This window comes from Bos javanicus, chromosome 3 (assembly GCF_032452875.1).
Source record: "Bos javanicus breed banteng chromosome 3, ARS-OSU_banteng_1.0, whole genome shotgun sequence".
Lineage (NCBI taxonomy): Eukaryota > Metazoa > Chordata > Mammalia > Artiodactyla > Bovidae > Bos > Bos javanicus.
The window spans coordinates 81452606-81475336 of record NC_083870.1 but is presented as its reverse complement, the minus strand read 5'-3'; the positions used below and the strand labels follow the sequence as shown (position 1 = coordinate 81475336).

Below are 22731 nucleotides of genomic sequence, written 5' to 3'. Positions count from 1 at the left end.
TCCACATTTTGTTGTGATCTACATGGTCTTTGTATAAGAGCTTGTATAAGTTACAAAGTTACAATCTGATTATTCAAACAACATCCAATATCATGAAATTTAAGTAAAAAGAATTTGGAAAGTGTCTGAGGATTGTAATGTGACTTGAACTATGATAGTATGTGTTATTGCCACATACCAACTTAAGATATGAATTATTTTAAACTTTGAACAGTTGTTAAAGAATGTATGCATAGCTCCTTCTTATATTGTTCCAATTTCAGTTCTTAAAGATCCGAATTTCATTAAACAGTATTATAATTGGAGGAAAGATGATCTAAGACATACTAAAGAATGGAGTTTAAGGTAAGTAATTTTAAGTGTCTAGAATGTTTTACTGTGCACCTGAAATATCTATTATTCACTTTCTACTAACTAAACTATTAGAAGAAGCCCATTGAATTTCTTTAAAACCTGAACAAAACTAAGTATCATTTTATCCTTTCATATGAACCCAGATGGGAAATATCTTTGCTATCTACTGGCTTCCAAAGATAAAGACAGGACCTGAGCCACCGTGAAGGGATCTCACAATACTTTTCCTGTTAATTTTCTTGTTTCCATCCTCGTTGTTGTTCAGTCACCAAGTCATGTCCAACTCTTTGTGACTCCATGGACTGCGGCACACCATGCTCCTCTGTCCGCCACTATCTCCCAGAGTTTACACAAATTCATGTCCACTGAATCAGTGATGCCATCTAACCATCTCATCCTCTGCCACCCGCTTCTCCTTTTGCCTTCAGTCTTTCCCAGCATCAGGATCTTTTCCAGTGAGTCAGTTCTTCTCATCAAGCGGCCAAAGTATTGAAGTTTCAGCTTCAGCATCAGTCCTTCCAATGAATATTCAGGGTTGATTTCCTTTAGAATTGATTGGTTTGGTCTCCTTGCAGTCCAAGGGTCTCTGAAGACTTCTCCAACATCACAATTCAAAAACATTAATTCTTTAGTGCTCAGCCTTCTTTATGGTCCAACTCTCTCATCTGTATAGATCACCAGTTAGCATTTCATCTTTCTCATAGCTTCAAATACCTTTTCTTCTTTCACAGAAGGATTATTCACTCAGGAACCAAGTATATTAAATTAATGAGGAAGTATGTAATTAAATACAATGTTAAATTGTGACAGTATCTTTTGGAATTACTTTTAGACCACATTAAGGAAGGGACCTTAATCTCAGCTTTGGTCTTGTGACTTCCAAAGGCAGGTTTTTTGCTTCATCATGTTAGAGCACAGATTCCATCTCCATTCTGTGGTACTGGCTGTGTTGTAGTGATCATTTATTCTGATGTGTTTATTTCAAAGCATGCGGTGAATGTGCTACCACAAAGCTAGGGGAATTACAGTTCCTATTTTTTGTATTTATTTCATTTTTTAGCTCCTTGTTAGCACTGTGACCTCTTTACTAGGTGAAAATACAGGATTAATAAAAACAGTGTGCTTATTATTAATTTGTGTAGAAACCAAGGCTCTTAAAATAGACTTTCCTGTCCTTTAATATCATAGTTCAGATCGAGTTTTTCAGTTGGAGACTTTTTTTCAGATAATTTCTGCATCAGCCTTCCTTCGAGCCAAAATGGAGAAAAGCTTTTGCATTAGATGGATACTTTTCCGCTTTCAGAGTAAATTGCAAGCATTAGAAAAGTTTTTACAGAGCAGAAGTTGAAGAAGTATGAGCATGGTTTTTGTGTTTTTTTCTGGAAGGCATGTTTCAAGTTTCGCTTAAAGAAACCTACGTAGAATATAAGGTTAATTTTGCTTTGACATGACTTCCTTCTCAATTTCCTCTGATAGAATTACCTTGTTTTATTTGTTTGATTATTGATTCATTATGTAAGGCCAGTCCCAGAGAACTCAAAATGTAGAAGGAGTAGGACAATGTCATTTTCACCTTATCCACCCACTTCTCCCATATGGCTGAAATAATTGTGAGCTGTTGGAGTGCTAGAACATTTTCCAAAATACATTATTTTGAAGTTATAGGTCAGATTATCATGTGCATGGTAACCCTGTCAGAATAAAACTCTCACACCTTATGCCATCTGGTGGTTGATGAGAATATATTTAGATCAGATGATAACAAAACATTGATTTAAACAATATTTAAAGTGTTTAAAAGATATATTTATCTACATAATTTTATTGCATGCAAAAATATAAAGTATGGTAGAATCCATTTTTTAAAATAATTAATAAAAATCTTGTTTATCAAAATATATAAGGTATAATAAAGTAGTCAATTCACGAAATTCAAGTAAAATTTTTGGGAATTTATGCAAGTGAGTAGTTGGTCTATGTGTACATGGAATATAATACTTTATGCATCTCTATGGTTTTAATATTTGAAAATGCTTTCCTCACAAGGAAATTTCCCCTTTGAAAAAACCCAGAAAATGCAAATTGAGAGTCTTTCATCTACAAAGTTCAGGAAAAAGACTTATCCCTTCTGCCTCGTGGCCCTCTCCCTACTGTCTTCCCATCCCCCCATCAATCAAGACTGATTCATAAGCTACCCTAAATTTTTTTTTTTCTTCCCTATTGTTTGGGAACATAGGATCTTTTCACCACTTTGTGCTTTCTGCCTGGGATATCTTTCCCAGCAGGGTCTCAAGTTAGGATTTGGTTTGAGTTAAAAGGTGGGACGTGAGGCACTTAAATGCAGGGACATGGGAGCCAGACTTTTTGCATCTGAATCCTGGCTCTGCCAGTTACCAATTCTGTGACCTCGGGCATGTTATCTGACTGCTTTGTCCCTCAGTTTCCTTATCTATTAAATGGCAGTAATAACTCTACCCACCTCCCAAGGAGATTGTGAGGATTAAATATACTGATACGTGCATGTAAAACGCTTCAGACGATATCTGGTACATGTAAAGTACGCCCCACTTGCGGTTCACTGTTATTCATCTTTTCCTTGCTGTGGCCCTAGATCAACTGTCACATGCAAACTCTTCCTTTCTGGGCAGCATGGGGTAAGGGGGTGGGCTATAGTGTCAGACAGATCTTGGGCAAATTCTTACCCTCTCTGAGCTTATCTCCTTATCTGTTATATGAGATATTACCTACTTTGCAAAGTGGTTTTACATTTGATCTCTTGAATGAGATCGTATATATAAAAACCACATAGTGTTAGCATATGGACCTTCAGTAAATATTAGTTCCCAAGGAGAGGGGCTGACAAAAGCCCATGTTCCCCAACTTTTTAGAGAATAAAAATAGAAACATGTAAAATTGTTGAAATTTTCTTAGTCTAGAAACCAAAAATCAACACCTGTCAAGGCCACATGTATTTCAATCCCACTCTACCCATGGTTCTTTTCCCTTCTCTGTCCTGTTATCTCTTCAGCCTGGCAAAGTGCCCCACAAGGATGGCATGAAGATCCAACTCAAGTGTGTTTTGTGGAACAGTCCCTGCTTCAGGCTCCCATGTCCCCCCATCCTGTCCTTCTGCAGCGCTCTGTCCCTGTCTCTTTCGGTGCCTGTGGTAGGGAAATTCATCTGTTCATGCAGAATGATAGGGGCAGGACTGCTTTTGTAGCTTTGTATTCTCTGCACTTAGGCTGGTACCTGGCAACTAGTAGGCACTTGATTCGTGTAAGTTGAATGATACATACGTACCCTGTTTTCCCACTTAATAAAAGGATTAAATGTGAAGGCAGTTAATTTTAGGACAAGTAAAATGTTGGGGCCCATTCTAATGTACTGATTATGGTTATATTTGGGGTATTTTAAGGGTATAGTCATAGAGCAGTGATTGAAAACTGGAAATATAAATGACTGTCATGAATATTTTATGCAAATTCTTAAGTTTTACACATGTTTTTAGTTAGTATTAATAGGAACTCACTGTCATTATAAACAGCTCATAAATATTCATGAACCAATCATTTGGTTTGGTGTTCATTTCTAAGGTCTTTTTTCTTTCTTGCCGGACTTTTGGCTATTCATGAAAAGGCTTTATATCTACCAAGACATGGGAAAGAATATGAACCTAGAATCTAATCAGTAGTTCATATTTATTTTCTCCAGAGAAAAGGAAAGCTACAAACTAGGAAAGCAGTGCAAGCTTTTCTTTTGACTATCCTTACTTAAGCACATGTAACATGACTTTTACATCATACTCTATACCTAGTGATTGCTTATCTGGTCATGGAAGGAACTATGGCAGTCATCTAAGCTTTGTCAGCCAGCAAGTTATCTAATAAAAGTTAGCAATTCTGGAGAAGTTTTACATTCGGTGTGACTTCAGGAAAGAATATTGCCCTTGTCCATACCTGAAGTACAAAGGAAACCGAAACTAACATGATACACCTACTGTATGCCATGCATTCTCTCTGCATTTCCTGATGTAGCACTGGCCACACTGTGGGGCGGACAGTTACACCTCCAAGCATAAGCACACGCCTGTAAGTGTAACCCACAAGAATATCCATCAGCCACCTTCAAAGCCACAGCAAATCAACCTACACTCCAAGTCAGACCACTTCCCTTGTCATACAGACACAGCCTCATGACAAGGTTCCTAGCTTCCCTCTTCAACTGGATTGTCACTCCTGGGTTTCTAGACAGGATTGTGGAGGAAATGTAGAGGTAGCTGTGAAATTAAAAGATGCTTACCCCTTGGAAGGAAAGTTATGGCCAACCTAGATAGCATATTCAAAAGCAGAGACATTACTTTGCCAACAAAGGTCCGTCCAGTCAAGGCTGTGGTTTTTCCAGTGATCATGTATGGATGTGAGAGTTGGACTGTGAAGAAAGCAGAGAGCCGAAGAATTGATGCTTTTAAACTGTGGTGTTGAGAAGACTCTTGAGAGTCCCTTGGACTGCAAGGAGATCCAACCAGTCCATCCTGAAGGAGATCAGTCCTGGGTGTTCATTGGAAGGACTGATGCTAAAGCTGAAACTCCAATACTTTGGCCACCTCAGGAAAAGACTCTGATGCTGGGAGGGATTGGGGGCAGGAGGAGAAGGGGACAACAGAGGATGAGATGGCTGGATGGCATCACTGACTTGATGGACATGAGTTTGGGTGAACTCCCGGAGTTGGTGATGGACAGGGAGGCCTGGCGTGCTGCGATTCATGGGGTCGCAAAGAGTCGGACACGACTGAGCAACTGAACTGAACTCAACTGAACTGAATGAAAAAATGAGGCACAAAGAGATTAACCAACTTGCCCAAAGTTATTGATAAACACATACTGTTTTTGAAAACTGAAACTTTATTTCCCATCTGCCTATAAAGATGTGCTTATTAAAAGCTTAAAATTTTCAGGTACATGTAAAAATACTACCTACACAATTACTAACACAAGTCAAGTCTGCTATTGTGGAAAAGTTTTGTGGTTTTGGATCGATTTTAATTCTATTATTAAACAGTGTTAGTTCCTTTTTTCTTCTGTATAAAACGGGTTGTGCATGCGTACTCAGTCATGTCCGACTCTTTGTGACCCCCTGGACTGTAGTCCATCAGGCTCCTCTATCCATGAAGTTTTACAAGCAAGAATACTGGAGTGGGTTGCCATTTCCTACTCCAGGTGATCTTTCCAACCTAGGGATCGAACCTGCATCCCCTGCATTGCAGGAGGATTCCTTACCTCTGAGCCACCAGGGGAGCCCTTTAATAAAAATGGATTGTTGTTTCTGTTGTTCAGTTGCTGAGTCATGTCCAACTCCTTGCAACCCGGTGGACTGCAGCACACCAGGCTTCCCGGCTGTTCACCATCCCCTGGAGTTTGCTCAAACTCATGTCCATTGTCAGTGATGCCATCCGGCCATCTCATCCTCTGTCACTTCCTTCTCATCCTGCTTCAGTATTTCCCAGCATCAGGGTCTTTTCCAATGAGTCAGCTCTTTGCATCACATGGCCAAAGTACTGGAGTTTCAGCTTCAGCATCAATCCTTCCAATGAATATTCAGAGTTGATTTCCTTTAGAATTGATTAGTTTGATCTCCTTGCAGTCCAAGAGACTCTCAAGAGTTTTGTCCTGCACCACAATTCAGACATCAATTCTTTGACACTCAACCTTCTTTATGGTCCAGCTCTCACGTGCATATACGACTATTGGAAAAAACATAGGTTTGACTATACGGACCTATGTTGGCAAAATAATGTCTCTGCTTTTTAATATGCTCTCTAGGTTTGCCGTAGCTTTCCTTCCAAGGAGGAAGCATATTTTAAAATGGATTGTCATGTGTTATATCAAAATACCAATATAAAACTTTCTTATATTTGTAAAATATACTCTTAGTTGTACTGTATTTTAAATAAAGGGGTTAATGTTCATTGTTTCTAAGTTCCTTTAGTGTCTGGTTTTTTGACTGTGTGTTTTAACTCACAAAAATATGTGATCATCCTTTAATGTAACTGTTTGATTCCAGTTTCTCCAGTTATATAGAAAGTATCTATTCTGGATATGTTAACTTAATGTATGCTTGTGTTATCCTTTCAGGATTATTGAAGTTAAACATTGTTTTTGTAGGTTTACATAATTACATATTTAAGGCATTTTTAAGCAGGAATTACTTTTTTATTCCCCAAAGATTAAACCTTGAGTGCCATCTTGTGGTTAAGAGAGAAATGGCATTAGAATGAGTATTTCAAATGTCCTTGTTAAAATAAAGACATGGAAAAAATTAGAGGAGAAAAATTCTTTTAAAAAATAATTTTACTTAGTGTCTACTTAGATATTTTTAGAGACTGGAAGCTCAGTACTTCAGGAACATTCAAGTAGCTCTAACCTTCCTTATTTCAAGGTTAAATCTAACATCTTGTGATATTCAGCTATTCCAAATTTCTTTCATTCATTTAACAGACTTTTCTTGAACACCTATTATGCACTTTTACATATGTCTGCAAAGCCATACAGAAAATGAGAAATTGCCTCCATATTATAAAGAGGATTTTAACAGAAAAAAAGAAAAAAACGAATTCGCTAAGGTTACACACTCAGTGAACGACAGAGCCGAAATTCAGATCCAGGCCTACCTACCAGATGCTACAAGGCATGCCTTATTTGATGAGATTGAGCATCAGCTCAGACACTAAGCACCTTGGCTTTTGATGTGGGTAGAAAGCGTGATTCAGGGGAGACTGCTGTGGCAGAAGGGGCTTCCAGGTGGCCCTAGTGGTAAAGAACCTGCCTGCCAAGTAAGGAAACGTAAGAGATGTTTGATATGTTTACTGTTCATTAAACAATGAATATTAACTCCTTTATTTAAAATACAGTACAACTAAGAGTATATTTTACAAATATAAGGAAGTTTTATATTGGTATTTTGATATAACACATGACAATCCATTTTAAAATATGCTTCCTCCTTGGAAGGAAAGCTATGGCAAACCTAGAGAGCATATTAAAAAGCAGAGACATCATTTTGCCAACATAGGTCCATATAGTCAAACGTATGGTTTTTCCAATAGTTGTATATGGATATAAGAGCTGGACCATAAAGAAGGCTGAGTGCCAAAGAGATGTTCGATCCCTGGGTCAGAAAGATGCCCTGGAGGAGGGCATGGCAACCCACTCCAGTATTCTTGCCTGGAGAATCCCATGGACAGAGGAGCCTGGCAGGCTACAGTCCATGGGATCGCAAAGAGTCAGACATGACTGAAGAGATTTAGCAGGCACGCACGTTGTGGCAGATGAGAAAGTACTGCTACTGTCCTTCGAAGCAACACAGGTAAGGCTCCTCTGTTTTGTGGACTTGCCCTTTAAGTCTCAGAAATAGTCATAATGTCTTTCTCTTTCCTCCTCTTAAGTTTTCTCTTTTTCACAATAAACACACCCAGTTCTCTCAGCTGTTTTTTTTTTTAATGAATTTTTTTACTCTTTATTGTTTCTCTCTTATGGATATGATTCATTAGTTTTTCTCTCAAAAGGTTGCCCCCAGATTTTACTGTGGATCTTTGGCTGCAGCACAGAATCTGATGGATCTTCCTGTATTATAGACAGCGTCAGGGCTTAAGGCTGCTTCCTCTTCCATCTTTCTTCAGAAAGAGGGCTTTCAATTCAGAAACATCCTAGGCTACCTCCCACCTCCTGCCAAAAAGGGAATCATTTCTTTGGTTCTGCTCCCACCTATAACACTTCTGAGAGAGTGATCTCTCTTTTTCTTTTTCTCTCTTTCCCTGTCGCCATTGCCTACCCCTACAACAACCTACCCCACTCCCCAAGGCCATAGAAATGTGTTGCATGAATTTGCTTATGCCTTGGTCTGAGCAAGGTAAGACTGAAGACAGCTGTGGTTCCCTAAAGGCTTATTAGTGTATATTTTACCTGACGGGAAGGATAAAAAGGAGGCCAAGAAGTTTCTTAGAGCTTGTTACTGAAAGTCAGGTTACTAGATGGAAGGATGTAATAAGTTTTATGACACTTGTTTGTACATAGAGCAACTTCTCAAGAATGTGTAACAGTTTACAGAGCCACCAAAATGATACAAGAATTTAATAAGAACAAGCATTAGATTTTTTTGGTTATTTTTAACTTAATAAATTATTGCACCTTCCCTTATAGTCATTTTAATTGCATTTTTAATTTTAAAATTGTGACAAGATTTTTTTTATAATTTATATTTTCAGTTAGATAAAGGCAAATGTTTAAATGAAAGAGGAAATATTAATATTATATAATTTTTGAGGACAAAGATTTACCACTGGGGGAGAAAAGGTATAAATCAAGTTATACTGTTCTCTAACTGAAGTCATGTTTGCTTTGAGGAAAATAAGATTATAATGATTTTGTTTGTTTTGGAATTCATACAAGACTTACAGAGCTAGAAATGGTGTGCATTCCTACTAGTTAGAGTGGCTAGAACTCTTAATTCAAAGGACATTGGATGGAAGCTTCAGAAAGGTCATACATTAGGAATGGGGCTATAAAGATAAAAAAAGATAGGGCTAAGTCATGTCCGACTCTTGCGATCCCATGCACTGTAGCCTGCCAGGCTCCTCTGTCCATGGGATTCTCCAGGCAAGAATACTGGAGTGGGTTGCCATTTCCTTCTCTAGGGGAACTTCCTGATCCAGAAATTGAACCCAGGTCTCCCACATAGCAGGCAGATGCTTTACCGACTGAGCTTGTCTCTAAGTAAAGGCTATTCTGCACCCCTGTGGACGCCTAAACACAAACCTTGAAGTACTAAACTGATTTGTAAGATACTGAGCTTCAGGCCGCAGCAATGGACAACTATATATAAAGGAAAATAACAAAATTCAGCACGCGGCAACATAAAATTTACATTGTCCATCATCCCATCAAAAATGATCAGTTGTACAAAAGAGCAAGAAAATATAATTCATAGCCAAAAGGAAATCTATCAGTATAAATAGATCCATAACTGATAGAGATAATAGAATTACTAAGTGTGAACCTTAATGCAGCTTTTATACATCTTATGAAATATACTCAAGGATCTGAAGAAAATCATGAATATAAGGAAAAGTAATGGAAGATATACAAAAGACTAAGGGAACATCCAGAGATAAAACAAATATAAAATACTTTAAATACAAACTATATGGAAAGAAGCAAATTAGATACTGAAGAAAAAATGACTAATGAACTTGAAAATGTAGCAATAAACACTCTTGAACGTAAGCATAGTGAGAAAAAAAGATTTGAAGTCCCAATGCTCTGTGGGATATTATTAAGTGGTGTAAGATACATGTAATTGGTGTATCCCAAAAAAACTGACAGAAAAAATATGCAAAGAAATAATTATGGCAGAAAATTTTCCAAATTTGATGAAAGATACAAACTCAGAGACGAAGAAGCTCAACAAATCCCAAGAAGCAGAAGAATAAAGAAACCATTCCAAGACATATAAAAATAAGATTTTTATATGTGATAGAGGAAAATCTTAAAAGCAATGAAGGTTAAACACACATACACACTGCATATAGAGGAACAAAGATAAGAATAACCAATAACTTCTTCTTAGAAACTTGCAAGCCAAAAGATAATGAATGCCAGTTTTAAAGTGTTAAAAAGAAATTGTTAACCTAGAGTTTCATCAGTTCAGTTGCTCAAGTCATGTCTGACTCTTTCCGATTCCATGGACTGTAGCACGCCAGGCCTCCCTGTCCATCACCAGCTCCATCACTGTCCATTAACCTAGAGTTTCATCAGCTCAGTTCAGTTGCTCAATTCAGTTCAGTTTCCATGTCTGACTCTTTCCGACCCCATGGACTGCAGCACACCAGGCCTCCCTGTCCATCACCAGCTCCCAGAGTTTACTCAAACTCATGTCCATTGAGTCGGTGATGCCATCCCACTATCTCATCCTCTGTCGTCCCCTTGTCCTCCCGCCTTCAATCTTTCCCAGCATCGGGTCTTTTCAAATGAGTCAGCTCTTTCAAGGATTGCTGGGAACCAGCGGAAGCTAGGAAGAGGCAAAGAAGGATTCTTCCCTGAAGCCTTTGGGGGAAGCCTGGTCCTGCCAACACCTTGTTTGTAGACTTTAGTCTCCAAAACCAAGAGAAATTAAATGTCTGTTATTTTAGGTCACCATGTTTGTAGTAGTTTATTATGGCTGCTTTAAGAAATTAACATACCTTTGTTATACCAAATGATGTCTTTATTATTCTTAAAATATTACTCTAACACCATATTTGTTTACTTTTCTAGATACTTTTCCACGGCATAACACATACAGAGTAATTTCAGTTTACCACTGCATTAGTCAATACTCAGAATGGCACCATAGTCAAAACTCATTGCTCTGCTCCTTGGGTTCATCGGATTTGTTGGCCTTATTTTTTTCAAAAGTAATGTACACCTCCCAAACTTCATAGAAATTAGACAATTTTTTTCTTCTTCTTTTAACTAAGTACAGATGTTTTTCATGGGCTTTTTTAACCTAAGTTTCAAGAATAGGTCACTCAAACCTTATACATAGTCTTCCAGAAAACAGAGTGGGGAAAAAAACTCACCAACTTATTCAACACATTGACATCAAAAGTTAACAGTTATTTTTTAAATGTTATTTTTCTAGAAATTGTGTTTGGCCTTTCCATTTATATTCATAAGTGACAGCTTCTTCTTTTTGTTATTCTAGGTATATTGCTGCCATATCTCGGGTTGCTAGAGAAAATATAAAGCCTCAGAAAGCCAATTATCAAACTGGAAGAAGTTATGTCTGCATACCTCCAAGTAAACTGAGTTCGATCTATTTGTTTTACTTTGTTTTTAGGACTAAGATACTAGTCGTATTAATGCATTTAAATTTTTGTTTAATTCAAATAAGTTGAAATATGTGAGGTCTAATCTTTTGTTCTCCTTTTGAAGTTGCTTTATTCACTCTTTCTGACTAACACAATAAATTCAGTAAACTACTTACATAAGAATTGGAACTTTGAAAAAAAAAATGGATTCGTTTTACTCTCAAGCTTTTGTAGCCTTTAATAGGTGAATACACAATTTGAAAATCCAAGGCTAAATTTCAAAATGTATAAAAGTAGCAAAAATAAGTAAAACACTAAACTGACTCCTAGAGCTCATTTTAGATTTAGAGATAACTGCAATATGGCTAAAAAGAAAGGAATAAGTTAGTTGAAATGTTTTGGGTATTTTTTTTTTTTTTAAGAATTAAAGTTTTTTCAAAGAAACATTTGGAGCAGATTGGGGGCAGGTCTTAAGCAAGAGGAGAGAGCTCGTAATTTATCATGGAAATCAGCTACTGTAGAAGGAAAAGCAAAATGTTTGGGGTCAGAGAATTTGGGTGGAGCCAGCAGGTCTGTGTAATTTAGGACAGCCTCTTAACCTCTGAGCTTCAGTTTCTTCATCCTCAGCTAGTGCTGGGTACATGGAAAATGTCCAATATGTATTTGTTTCCAAAATCCTTCCCTACCTCACAGGATTCTTGTGAGTAAATGACTCCACATAGGTAAAAATTCTTTGTGAACCGGGAAGTCTTATGAACTATTAGTTACTGCTTTTGCTGTTGCCTGTCCTTGAAACACAACCACATCTAATTCCCAGGCACAGGCAGTAACCTTCAATCAGTGATTCTTCAAGGTCCTACTCCCCTGTCTCTAACTTTCTGTTCCCAGGCTCCATATCTATCTGGTTAAGTTGATGATTACAATAATTTCTGTTCATGCTTTGTCAAACTGCTTTCTACAGCTCAAATCTGCTTATGTTTTTAGCATATCTAAAACCTCTTGTTTATCATTTCCTTCAGGAGAAAATGTCTACCCTTTGATAAGGCAAAGTCCTTAATACTCTAATATTTGTCTGCCTTTCCAGCGATATCATTTATTGATGTTTTACTAATACCATAAACACCACACTGACTTAATAGGTCATGGTTATTTATTCCTGTCTTCATTTCAAAAAAATTTGAGAGGTGCACCGTTTTCTTATACCACCCCCCAAAGACCATTGCTTCCTTTTCCTTCCTTTCTAGTACCTAATCCTTTGAGATTCAACTCAGGTTTCTCTAAGAAACTTTCCCTGTGGGCTCTCATAGCATTTCTATCGTGCCTTATCATGCTCTGTTAGTTTTCTATTGCTATGTAACAAATTACCACACTTACTGGCTTAAAACAACACATATTTTTATTTCAATTTCTGTGTGCTCAAAGACAAGGCACAGTGTAGCAGGACCCTCTGGTTGGGATCTCATTAGACTGTGATCCAGGTATCAGCTGGGCTGCATTCTCATCTGGAGGCTCGAGTGGGGAATCTGCTTGTTGTAAGCTCACTGAGGTGAATACACAGAACTGTTGACAGAATTCACTCCCTTTTGTCTTTACTACTGAAGATTTTCTTGCTGGCTGTATGCTGGAGGGTTTCCTATGTTTTTAAGGCTGCCTGCAGTTCATTGCCATGTGGGCTTTCCTAACACAGCCTCCTGCTTCATCCACCCAACAAGGAGAGTCTCTAGAACAAGTCCCATAGCAAGGTAGAATCTTATGTAATGTGACATGATCATGGAGATGAGATTCCATTACCTTTGGCATATTTCATTGATTAGAAGCAAGTAGCAAATCCTACCCACACTCAAAAGGGAGGGGATTACACAAAGGTGTTAACACCTGAATGTGGAGATCATAACAAGTCACTTTAGAGTCTGCCCACCACACATGCCATGTTATAATGGTCTCTTTATGGCCAGTCTCATTCAATAGAAGGTGACTTCCTTGAGGGAAGGGGCTGCTGACCTCTCTGCACAGTGAGAGGCATGGAGTAGTCATTCAGAGCTCATAAACAAATGAGCAAATGAATGATCGAATGGGGTAGAGTTGTCATGGTTTCAGCAGCCCTGTGATTTTGGAGAAAGGGGGGATAAACTCATGGTGAATGAGAAAAAGTAAGAAATGTGAGCTGGGAGAGAGAATGTTTTAAAGAATGTCCAGAAACTCACTTAATTTCATTTAATTTAGTGCTGAACCATGTCCACTTTGACATTGAGGTAGACTCTCTTTTGTGTCTAATCTTATTGCTAAGATACTAAACCTAAGAAGTTGTGACCAATTAGATTATTGTTCAGAAATTTTCACTCCCTATCTTGTTCTACCACCATGGGCCAAATATACTCCCTTGACCCTTGACTTTGAGCTTTGCCGTACTACTTGCTTTAACCGATGGCATTTTACTGGGGTGTGATGTGCTCAGAAAAACACTGGGCTGGAAGAAGCACAAGCTGGAATCAAGATTGCTGGGAGAAATATCAACCTCAGATATGCAGATGACACCACCCTTATGGCAGAAAGTGAAGAGGAACTAAAAAGCCTCCTGATGAAAGTGAAAGAGGAGAGTGAAAAAGTTGGCTTAAAGCGCAACATTCAGAAAACTAAGATCATGGCATCTGGTCCCATCACTTCATGGGAAATCGATGGGGAAACAGTGGAAACAGTGTCAGACTTTATTTTTCTGGGCTCCAGAATCACTGCAGATGGTGATTGCAGCCATGAAATTAAAAGACGCTTACTCCTTGGAAGAAAAGTTATGACCAACCTGGATAGCATATTCAAAAGCAGAGATGTTACTTTGCCAACAAAGGTCTGTCTAGTCAGGGCTATGGTTTTTCCAGTGATCATGTATGGATTTGAGAGTTGGACTGTGAAGAAAGCTGAGCGCCGAAGAATTGACGCTTTTGAACTGTGGTGTTGGAGAAAACTCTTGAGAGTCCCTTGGACTGCAAGATGATCCAACCAGTCCATCCTAAAGGAGATCAGTCCTGGGTGTTCATTGGAAGGACTGATGCTGAAGCTGAAACTCCAGTACTTTGGCCACCTCATGCGAAGAGTTGACTCATTGGAAAAGACTCTGATGCTGGGAGGGATTGGGGGCAGGAGGAGAAGGGGACGACAGAGGATGAGATGGCTAGATGGCATCACCGACTTGATGGACATGAGTGTGGGTAAACTCCGGGAATTAATGATGGACAGGGAGGCCTGGCATGCTGCGATTCATGGGGTCGCAAAGAGTCGGACACGACTGAGCAACTGAACTGGTGTTCTCAGAGTTTGGGAAGGATTTGTGCAATTTTGTTTGCTCTTTTTCACCTCTTCCATCATCCCAAGAGCATGCCTGGACTAGCCCTCTGGTCACCAAGCTTCCCAATCAAGCTTCCCAACCATTCCCAACTCAGAGAGGCCAACACTCAGCTGACCTGTAGATGTGTAACCTAAACAAATGCTTGCTGTCATATGCCACTGGGATCTTGTGATTGTTTATAATATAGCAAGAGTGAGCTTATCCAGGATACCAAAGGGAAATATGACTCAGCTAGAAAAGAAATGAACTCTGTGCTTCCCTTTTGCAGAGAAGGGTTAGCATATCATGATTTGCTAATGTGAAAAAAATTTATCTCAAATTTTGGAGGTGGGAGTAAAGAGGAGGCCATAATTCTTGAGGAGCTGTGTGTATCATACATGGCAGTTTTCTCAGACAGCAGTTTCATGCAACTCTTCACACACTCTCACTTTTACAGATGTGAGGGCTTCATAGAAACCTCCATGAGCCCACAATGTCTATCCCGTGTAGAGTGGTCAGCTGTGTGCAGCATCTTGTGCTCCCCTTGCACTCCTGGTGTTTCCACTCATATCCATGCATCAGACTGACCTAAAGCAGTGATGTTCTTCCAGCTATGGCCTTCCAGACTTCACTGTTCCAGGTCTTTCCACACATGTGTAATCCCTGTTTCATGTCTTAAACCTTTCATTCTTGTATTATAAGAGCTCTGCTTTTCTAATTAAACTGAGGCTGATACAGAAGTGAATGGAAATGAACCATCGGGCAATAAACCAGAGCCCACCAATCAGAACAAAATTTAGTCTCTTCATGGACAAAATTATTTTAAGACTAGAAAAAATTTTAAGAAGCAGTTTTCAAGATCCATCCCAAGAAAGGCATACAAACCATAAGGTAATGAGAATTTGTGCTTCTGTAACTTATTTTAATGTAGTAACAAAAGTTATTGGTTCATTCCAACCAGTAAATCCAAGGTTTCTCAGAGGGGTTTATCATGCTTAAGATTTTCTGGAGGAAAAAAGTTCAAAATAATATTTACTTTTTCTGTGTCACGAGGAAACATTTTTATGTTTGTTTTGCATTAGGCTCTGCTAATCTAGCCAGAATTTCTTTTTATGCTTCCTGGGAGTGTGGTTTTTTTTTTAAAAAAAAAAAAAAAAAAACAGAGTAGGAACTAAGAGGGCAAATAATCAAGGTCATTGACTCCCAATATTCATTCCACTTTAACAACTGTTGTTGGCCAATCATAGTAATCTCATTTTCCTTGCCAGTGACTAGCTTAGGAGCAAGGTTCACAAACCAGCCTGAGAGGAAGTACACTAGGAGCTTGCAAGGGTAGTTTTCCTACTTTTAAAAATGAGACCCTGGAGAAAAGCCTCCATTTTTCCTCTGGATATCGCTGTGTCTGATATGAGTACTAGAGTGACCACACCTCTCTTCACTGTGACTCTGAAGATGAAGACAACGCCAGAGATGGTAGAGCAAAGCTGTGGAAAGAATGTCCTAAATGACATCGTTGAGCCACTGTATCATTCAGTCCTGCCCTTCCTCTGATCTTCCTCTTCTATGAGATGAGACACTTCTCTATTGTTTAAAGTGGTTTGAACAGTATTTCTTGTGACCAAAAGCATATGAACTCAGAACAGCTCAAACATGGCTAGAAAGTATAGTTAATCCATCAATAATATGTTCCTAAAGAAGATTTTCTCAAGGAAAAGAGAATTTAGTTCTAAATTAATGAAATCTAGAGATTAATGTTAAAATATAAAAATAAAAACTCAATCATTGGTGACATCAGGCTTCTTATAGAATAATGGTAGCTGTCTAAACTCAGATCCTCTGCAAATCTTTGCAATAACCAAAGAAATCAAGAGAACAATTCATTCATAATCCTTGCCTACAGCACAACTAGAAGACAATGAATATGACAAGGTTCATTCGATTTGTTACTGGGGAAATAAACACAGAACTATTATGAGACAGAATTTGTCCTGGTCCACGTGCTGGGCAATGAATTAGGTGGCAACAGTTACACAGAGAGAGGAGAATACAGTGGGATTGTAGGGGTAGCGGGACATAAATAGCACCAACTTGGGTTCATCCCTGGAAAGCAAGTTCCCCTCACTGAGTAGAAATATTGAGAAATAAAGATACTGTATCTATATTCTTTTGAAATGTAACCAATTTGTTTCCCTGTTTATGAGACGGATACAAGAAAGATGAGACTTCTTTGCGTGATATATGAGGTGTTCCTAACCTGGCCTCAGCCTAACTAGCCAACCCCACTCAACTGTCCACACACTGTAACACCGTGATTTGGGATCCAGTGGACCAATGGTTAACTATTATAAGCTGAATGTCCTTGGACAAGTTACTGCAGGGTACTTAGTTTCTATTGTCTCATCCTTAAAGTAAAGATAATAATACCTGTCCATCATAAAGTTAAATAAAATAAAATTAAAAAAAAAATAATACCTGTCCATCATAAGCATTGTGTATAAGTTAAATTATATTTTGCATGTAGCACATGCTTAGCATAGCACCTGGCAGAGCATAAATACTGAAGCATCAACTCTGATTACCTCAAAACCCGTCAAGTTCTCTCTCTCATACCTATGTGCTGTGGTCTGTGCTGTGTCCTCCATCTAAAGCAGTCCCGTCTCCCTCCTTTGCCCCCTCTCTTCAGCAAACTTCTTGTCTTTCAGAGCCCACATCTGTTTTCCCTTAGAGCCTGTGATTCCATCCGTGTGCACACATCTATGTGAAGCACTCACGGACACCTTTCCTTTGTTACACGTACTGGCACTTAGCAGGGCTCAGTAAATATATGAGCGTAAGAAGATCGACCAAAATGAAAAGAATGATTTATGAAAAATAAGTTCATTGCAATTGTAAAATTTGGAAACTTTAAAAAGGTTACTTGCATTCACTTAGGTGATCTTAGGCATTATGGTACAGATGCAGGGACACGTTCTCTTACTGTTTTTCCTGCCATGTCTATTAAATTTCTGGTTCTTGTGTTTCTCATTCTAGTTCAAACTTCTCCTGATTCACAAACTAAAACAGATACTGTCACAAAGAAGGACAAAGAAAAGGAGTGGTGGAAGAGAAAGCCGGTTGAAGTTAGCATAAATGAGCCATGGGAAAACGAAGTGGATGATCTGGTTGCCTGGACCAACTCCCTTGATACAGATGCCTTGGAAGATTAAGCTCCAGGATTTAAAAAATGAACAGCCTCAACCACAGCTCAGCTTCATGGAGCAACTCTGGAAGACTCTTACAGCTTGGCTTCCTTTTTTTTTTTTTTTCCAAATTTGTCTCATCCTCTCACTGCAACAACAAATTAGAAATTTAAATGTGAATCAGTGAATATGTTGTTTTGGATTTTTTTGAGCTCTCTTTCATTGTTTGACCCCAGGTTAGCCAAGCAGCAGTATTCATTATGGTTTTCCAATTAGTGGTATTTTATCCAGAGTTGTTAGACGACCAGAGACACACATTTTTGCTGGCAGGACTTGGATCGGGAAGAGGCTAGTATTGGAGAGGAGCACTCAGGAGCTTCAGAGGCTGGACATTAACCCAAGTAGAGGATCCATGGGCTCAGATGGTAAAGAATTTGCCTGCAGTGTTGGAGACCTAGGTCCAATCCCTGGGTTGGGAAGATCCCCTGGAGAAGGGAATGGCTACCCACTTCAGTATTCTTGCCTGGGGAATTCCATGGACAGAGAAGCCTGGTGAGCTACAGAGGAGTCCATGGGGTTGCAAGGAGCCTGACATGACTGAGTGACTAACACACACACACAGGATCTATACATTTATCTCCTTCTGCCTGGTTTAGCATCTTATTTCCTCCATATTCAAGGGAAAGGATGTCATCTGTCCAGTTCACCAGTGTTCCTGTTCTGTTTTCTCCTAAAGGACATGCTGTCTTTTCTCTTTGACCTTAACTAACCATCCCCTTATATTCTCATCTTTATTCTTTCCCTTCTTTTTTTTTATTTTTGCTGTGTTACCCCAACCTGAAAATACACTGAAATCTCTCCTAAACTACATCTCCACCTCTGACCCTGCATTTTCACTTCCCTCAATACTATGTCATTCATATTTTCTCAGACTTACTGATAGTAATCTGTCACAGACTCTCTGTATTTCTTTAGTTCATGTTTACATGCAGTGCACAATAAAATCTGTCTTATGCTAGGTTAAAATTCACTACGATCACCAAAAACTTCCATATTTCCCAAATTCAACAGATGCCTTATCTTACCTGGCCTCTAGGCTATATTGGATATTATTGATCACTTTTCTCTCTGTGTGTTTTTTAATGTTTATGTGCTAAGTGCTAAGTCACTTTAGTCATGTCCAACTCTTTGCAACCCTGTGGACTGTAGCCCACCAGGCTCCTCTGTCCATGGGATTTTCCAGGCAAAAATACTGGAGTAGGTTGCCATTTCCTCCTCCAGGGGATCTTCCTGACCCTGAAATTGAACCCATGTTTCTTATGTCTCCTGCATTAGGAAGCAGGTTCTTTACCACTAGCACCACCTGTGAAACCCTTGTTTCAGCCTTGCTTTAAAAAGAGACTTAGTTTGTAGGTTACCTACCTACACAACACAGTTCTCCCCCAAACACCACAAATTGTGTGTCTTCCTATCTGCCCACCTATCTGTCTGTCTATCCATCCATCTATCCTACCTTGGGTCTAGGTATTAAATAGGTCTCTCCCTTATTTCTAGAGAAACTGATTTTAGTTGCTATGAAAACAGACAAAAGCTCTGTCTACGTACTTTGATGTCTGGGCACTTCCCTGGCTAGTAGATATTTCCAAGTCTACCTGTGGTAGTTCATAAAATAAGTTCTCGACATTGTAGTGCTGGATCTTGTTATCCTCCCCAACCAGAACCAAACAATTCCAGCAGCTGTCTCAGATCTCTCCTCATTTTATCAGTGCTAAAGTACAGTCAGAGCCAAATTCACAACCCCATCCAGCTCCATAGCAATTACAGTTCTTTCTACATCTAGTAAAAGAGCCATATTGCATGGCCTACCCCATACCTCAGTGAAACTACAGAATGTAGCTCAAAGGTGCATTTTGCTGATGGTCACAACAGAGGCTGGGCCTCTGACTCTTCTCTGGTAGTTCTCTAGGAGGACAAACATGTGAATTGTCAACAGATAAACAGCAGTCACCAAGAAGTCCTGGACAAGGCAGTCAATCAAAAATGTTTCTGTGATATCAGCAGTCTCATAAGTATTTTATCCTGTCTATTTCTAATCTTTTCTTTAGGGCAAAGTAGTTTCATTTGTTACTTTCCTTTCTTGCAACCGAAGACCTGGGGGTGAAAATGGGTGGTGGGGGGAAGTGGGGAGAGAACAAGTTTTTGTAATAGATACTTTAGTTAGTAGAACAGGATAGTTAATTTAGTTACCTTCACTGACCATTCATTCTGGGTCTTCAATATGCATTTTCCTTCTACTCCTAGCTCTTGGTGGAAGGTTCTTTTGGGCTGTAGCCCAGTGCTGCTCTCTACACATTTTTCTTGAACATCTTGCCACTATGAGAGTTGCACCACCCATGTATATTCTTATTCTCTGACTTTTTTATATGTGCCTTAAAAGACCTTTGCTTTAACTTTCCAGTGTACCTGAAACTCAACTCAACAAGCCCAACTTAAACTCATTTCCTCCTCTTCATCTCACCCCCAGCAGACTACCTCTTGCCTCTTATGTTTCTTTTTTCAGTTAAGGAATAACCACAAGATAAAAACTTGGGGATTACTATGGACTTCACTCTTTCATTTATGGCTTGTTGATCCCCAATATTTAGCATATTGTCCATTCAATGTCTTAAATCCATCTACTCATTCCTGTCCTCACCGTCACTGTATATTTTGAATGCCTTTTCATCCATAGATGAGATTATAGTTTTTTTGATAACATCATTCACCTACCTAAAATTCTTCAGAGAATCTCTGCCTGAAAGATAAGGTCCATATCACCATGTGCATCACGTCAGCCCTCACCCACCCTCTTCATCCTCATTCACTGCAATTCCCCACCTTGTGCCTGAACTCCTGTTTTCCCACGTGTAACATGCTCTTTCCTGTTTCCCTGCCTCTACTTATGCTATTTTCTCTTCCCATAATGCCTTTGCCCGTCCTCACTTGATCAGCTCCTCTTCATCCCCTGAAACTCATTCAGGAATCATCCCCACAAAATCTTCTCTGCACACCGCATACCCAGCCCAGACTCTCCATAGAGTGTGTGTAGGTGTGTGCAGTTCTATTGTTGTACGTTTGCCCATCTGACTCTCCCACTAAATCTTCAAAGTATAAGCTAACCAGACAGAAATCCACTTTAGGAGATCTCATCATGTAGGACCCACAGTCCAACAGCTGCCACAATTCTTTCCACCTCAAACAAAAGCTGCTATTTCAGAGAAAGAAAAATATCATATGATAGCACTTATGGGTGAAATCTTAAACAAAAAAAAAGGTACAAATTAACCTATTTACAAAACAGAAATAGAGTCACAGGCATAGAAAACAAGGTTACCAAAGGGGGAAAGCGAGGAGAGTGATAATTTGGGAGATTGGGACTGACATGTACACACCCCTATACATAATAAAGATAACTGATAGGGCCTACTGTTTAGCACAGAGAACTCTACTCAGTACTCTGTAATGACCTATACTGGAACAGACTCCTAAAAAGTGGCTATAAAACAAATAGCTAAATATGTAAATTGGGCTTTAAAAAAAAAAAAAAAAGACTACTATTTCACTGGGGGCTTCCCTGATAGCTCAGGTGGTAAAGAATCTACCTGCAATGCATTGTCTTAGAATCTGCTAAAAAGTAAATTTGGAAAACTCAAGTGATGAAAAGGGAAGCTTTCGTTAACAAGCAGTGTCAGGAAGCATTTAACAGGAGGCTTCCTGTGTGCTGTTTTGGATCTGTCAGGAATTCTCTGCTCCTTATTAATTCCTGAATATTCAGGAATTAAGGGGAGAGGCAAGCCTCTCCCAGGACTGAGGAATCCAGGCATTTCCTTCATTAGCGTTTCTATATGGTGATAAGTACCCTCTTCCTTCTTGTGAAGCATACGGTAAAAGTGATTGTTTACAAATCTCTGTCTTTAATATGGATTGCCTATGTTTTGTAAGTCTGGAATTTTAATCTTTATCTTTGCTGAGAATAACTACTTTGTAAGACAGTATATATGCACACACCATGTTGATTAAAACACCTTTGCTCCATCAGAGCTCTGGTCCCCATGTCTGTCTTTCTCTCTCTCTCTCTCTCTCTCTCTCTCTGTCTCTCTCTTTTTCAGGCTTGATCCCCTGGAGCGCAGAGGCTCTCTGAGTTCACTTTCCTGCTCAGGCTTCTAAGACCCTCTCTAGAAGGTGCTCTGCGCCTTCACCCCATTGAGAGGGTGCCTGAGGCCTTTGTGAACAGGGCAAGCCCCGTGCAGGGGCTTTATTGGCTTTCTGTGTAAACCAAGGAATATCAGCCTCTTTCTCTCCTTTATTTTCTTATCGTCGACTTGGGATCACCAAGTTCCGGTCCATTAAAGGACCTCAACAAGCAGGAATATATAAACAAAGTTGATTCTGAAAATAGATGTTATGTTTAAAAAAACAAAAACAGCTTCAGTGAGGTATGATTGACACACAATTAATTGAAATATTTAACATATGCAGCTTGAAACGTTTTGTTTATGATACAGCCATGTAATCATCGCTACCATTAAGATTGTAAACATATCTGTCATTCCCAAAACTTTACTCCTGCCTCTTTGTAATTCTCTCTCCTGCCTCAACACTTCCTGCCCTTCACTCTCATTCCCAGACCATCCCTGATCTTTCTGTCCTTATAGATTATTATGAATTTTCCAGAGTTTTATGTAAATGGAATCATACTGTAAGTACTTGTTTTGTCTAGCTTCTTTCACTCAGCACAATTGTTTTGAGATTGAGTCATGTTTTGTATATTATCATTCATCTTTAGTGCTAAGTAGTATTCCACTCTATAGAAATACTGTGGCTTGTTTATCCATTCACCTGTTGATGGGTATTTGAGTTGTTTTAATCTGGAAACTGTTACAAATATAAAAGTTGCTGTGGTAGATTCACCCTAAGATGACACAGTGCGTCATGCTCTTGTAGAATCCCTTCTCCTTGAGCATAAACAGAACCTGTGACTTTTTCTAGCCAATAGA

General features: G+C 39.0%; 1 protein-coding gene across 3 annotated transcripts in view; it reads left to right on the top strand.

The window, feature by feature from the left end:
* The window catches only part of UBE2U (ubiquitin conjugating enzyme E2 U), a 74114-nt gene extending 52342 nt beyond the window's left edge, over positions 1 to 21772 (top strand). Inside the window, exons 8-10 of one of the 3 annotated variants that reach the window (XM_061411732.1) lie at positions 264 to 345; positions 11092 to 11186; positions 17547 to 21772. In XM_061411732.1, the coding sequence (XP_061267716.1) occupies positions 264 to 345; positions 11092 to 11186; positions 17547 to 17722 (353 nt within the window). In that variant the 3' untranslated portion in view covers positions 17723 to 21772. Of the gene's footprint in view, positions 1 to 263; positions 350 to 11091; positions 11187 to 17546 lie in introns of those variants that run through there. The other 2 variants (XM_061411734.1, XM_061411733.1) reach the window with 2 other exon arrangements.
* Positions 21773 to 22731: the final 959 nt, after the last annotated feature.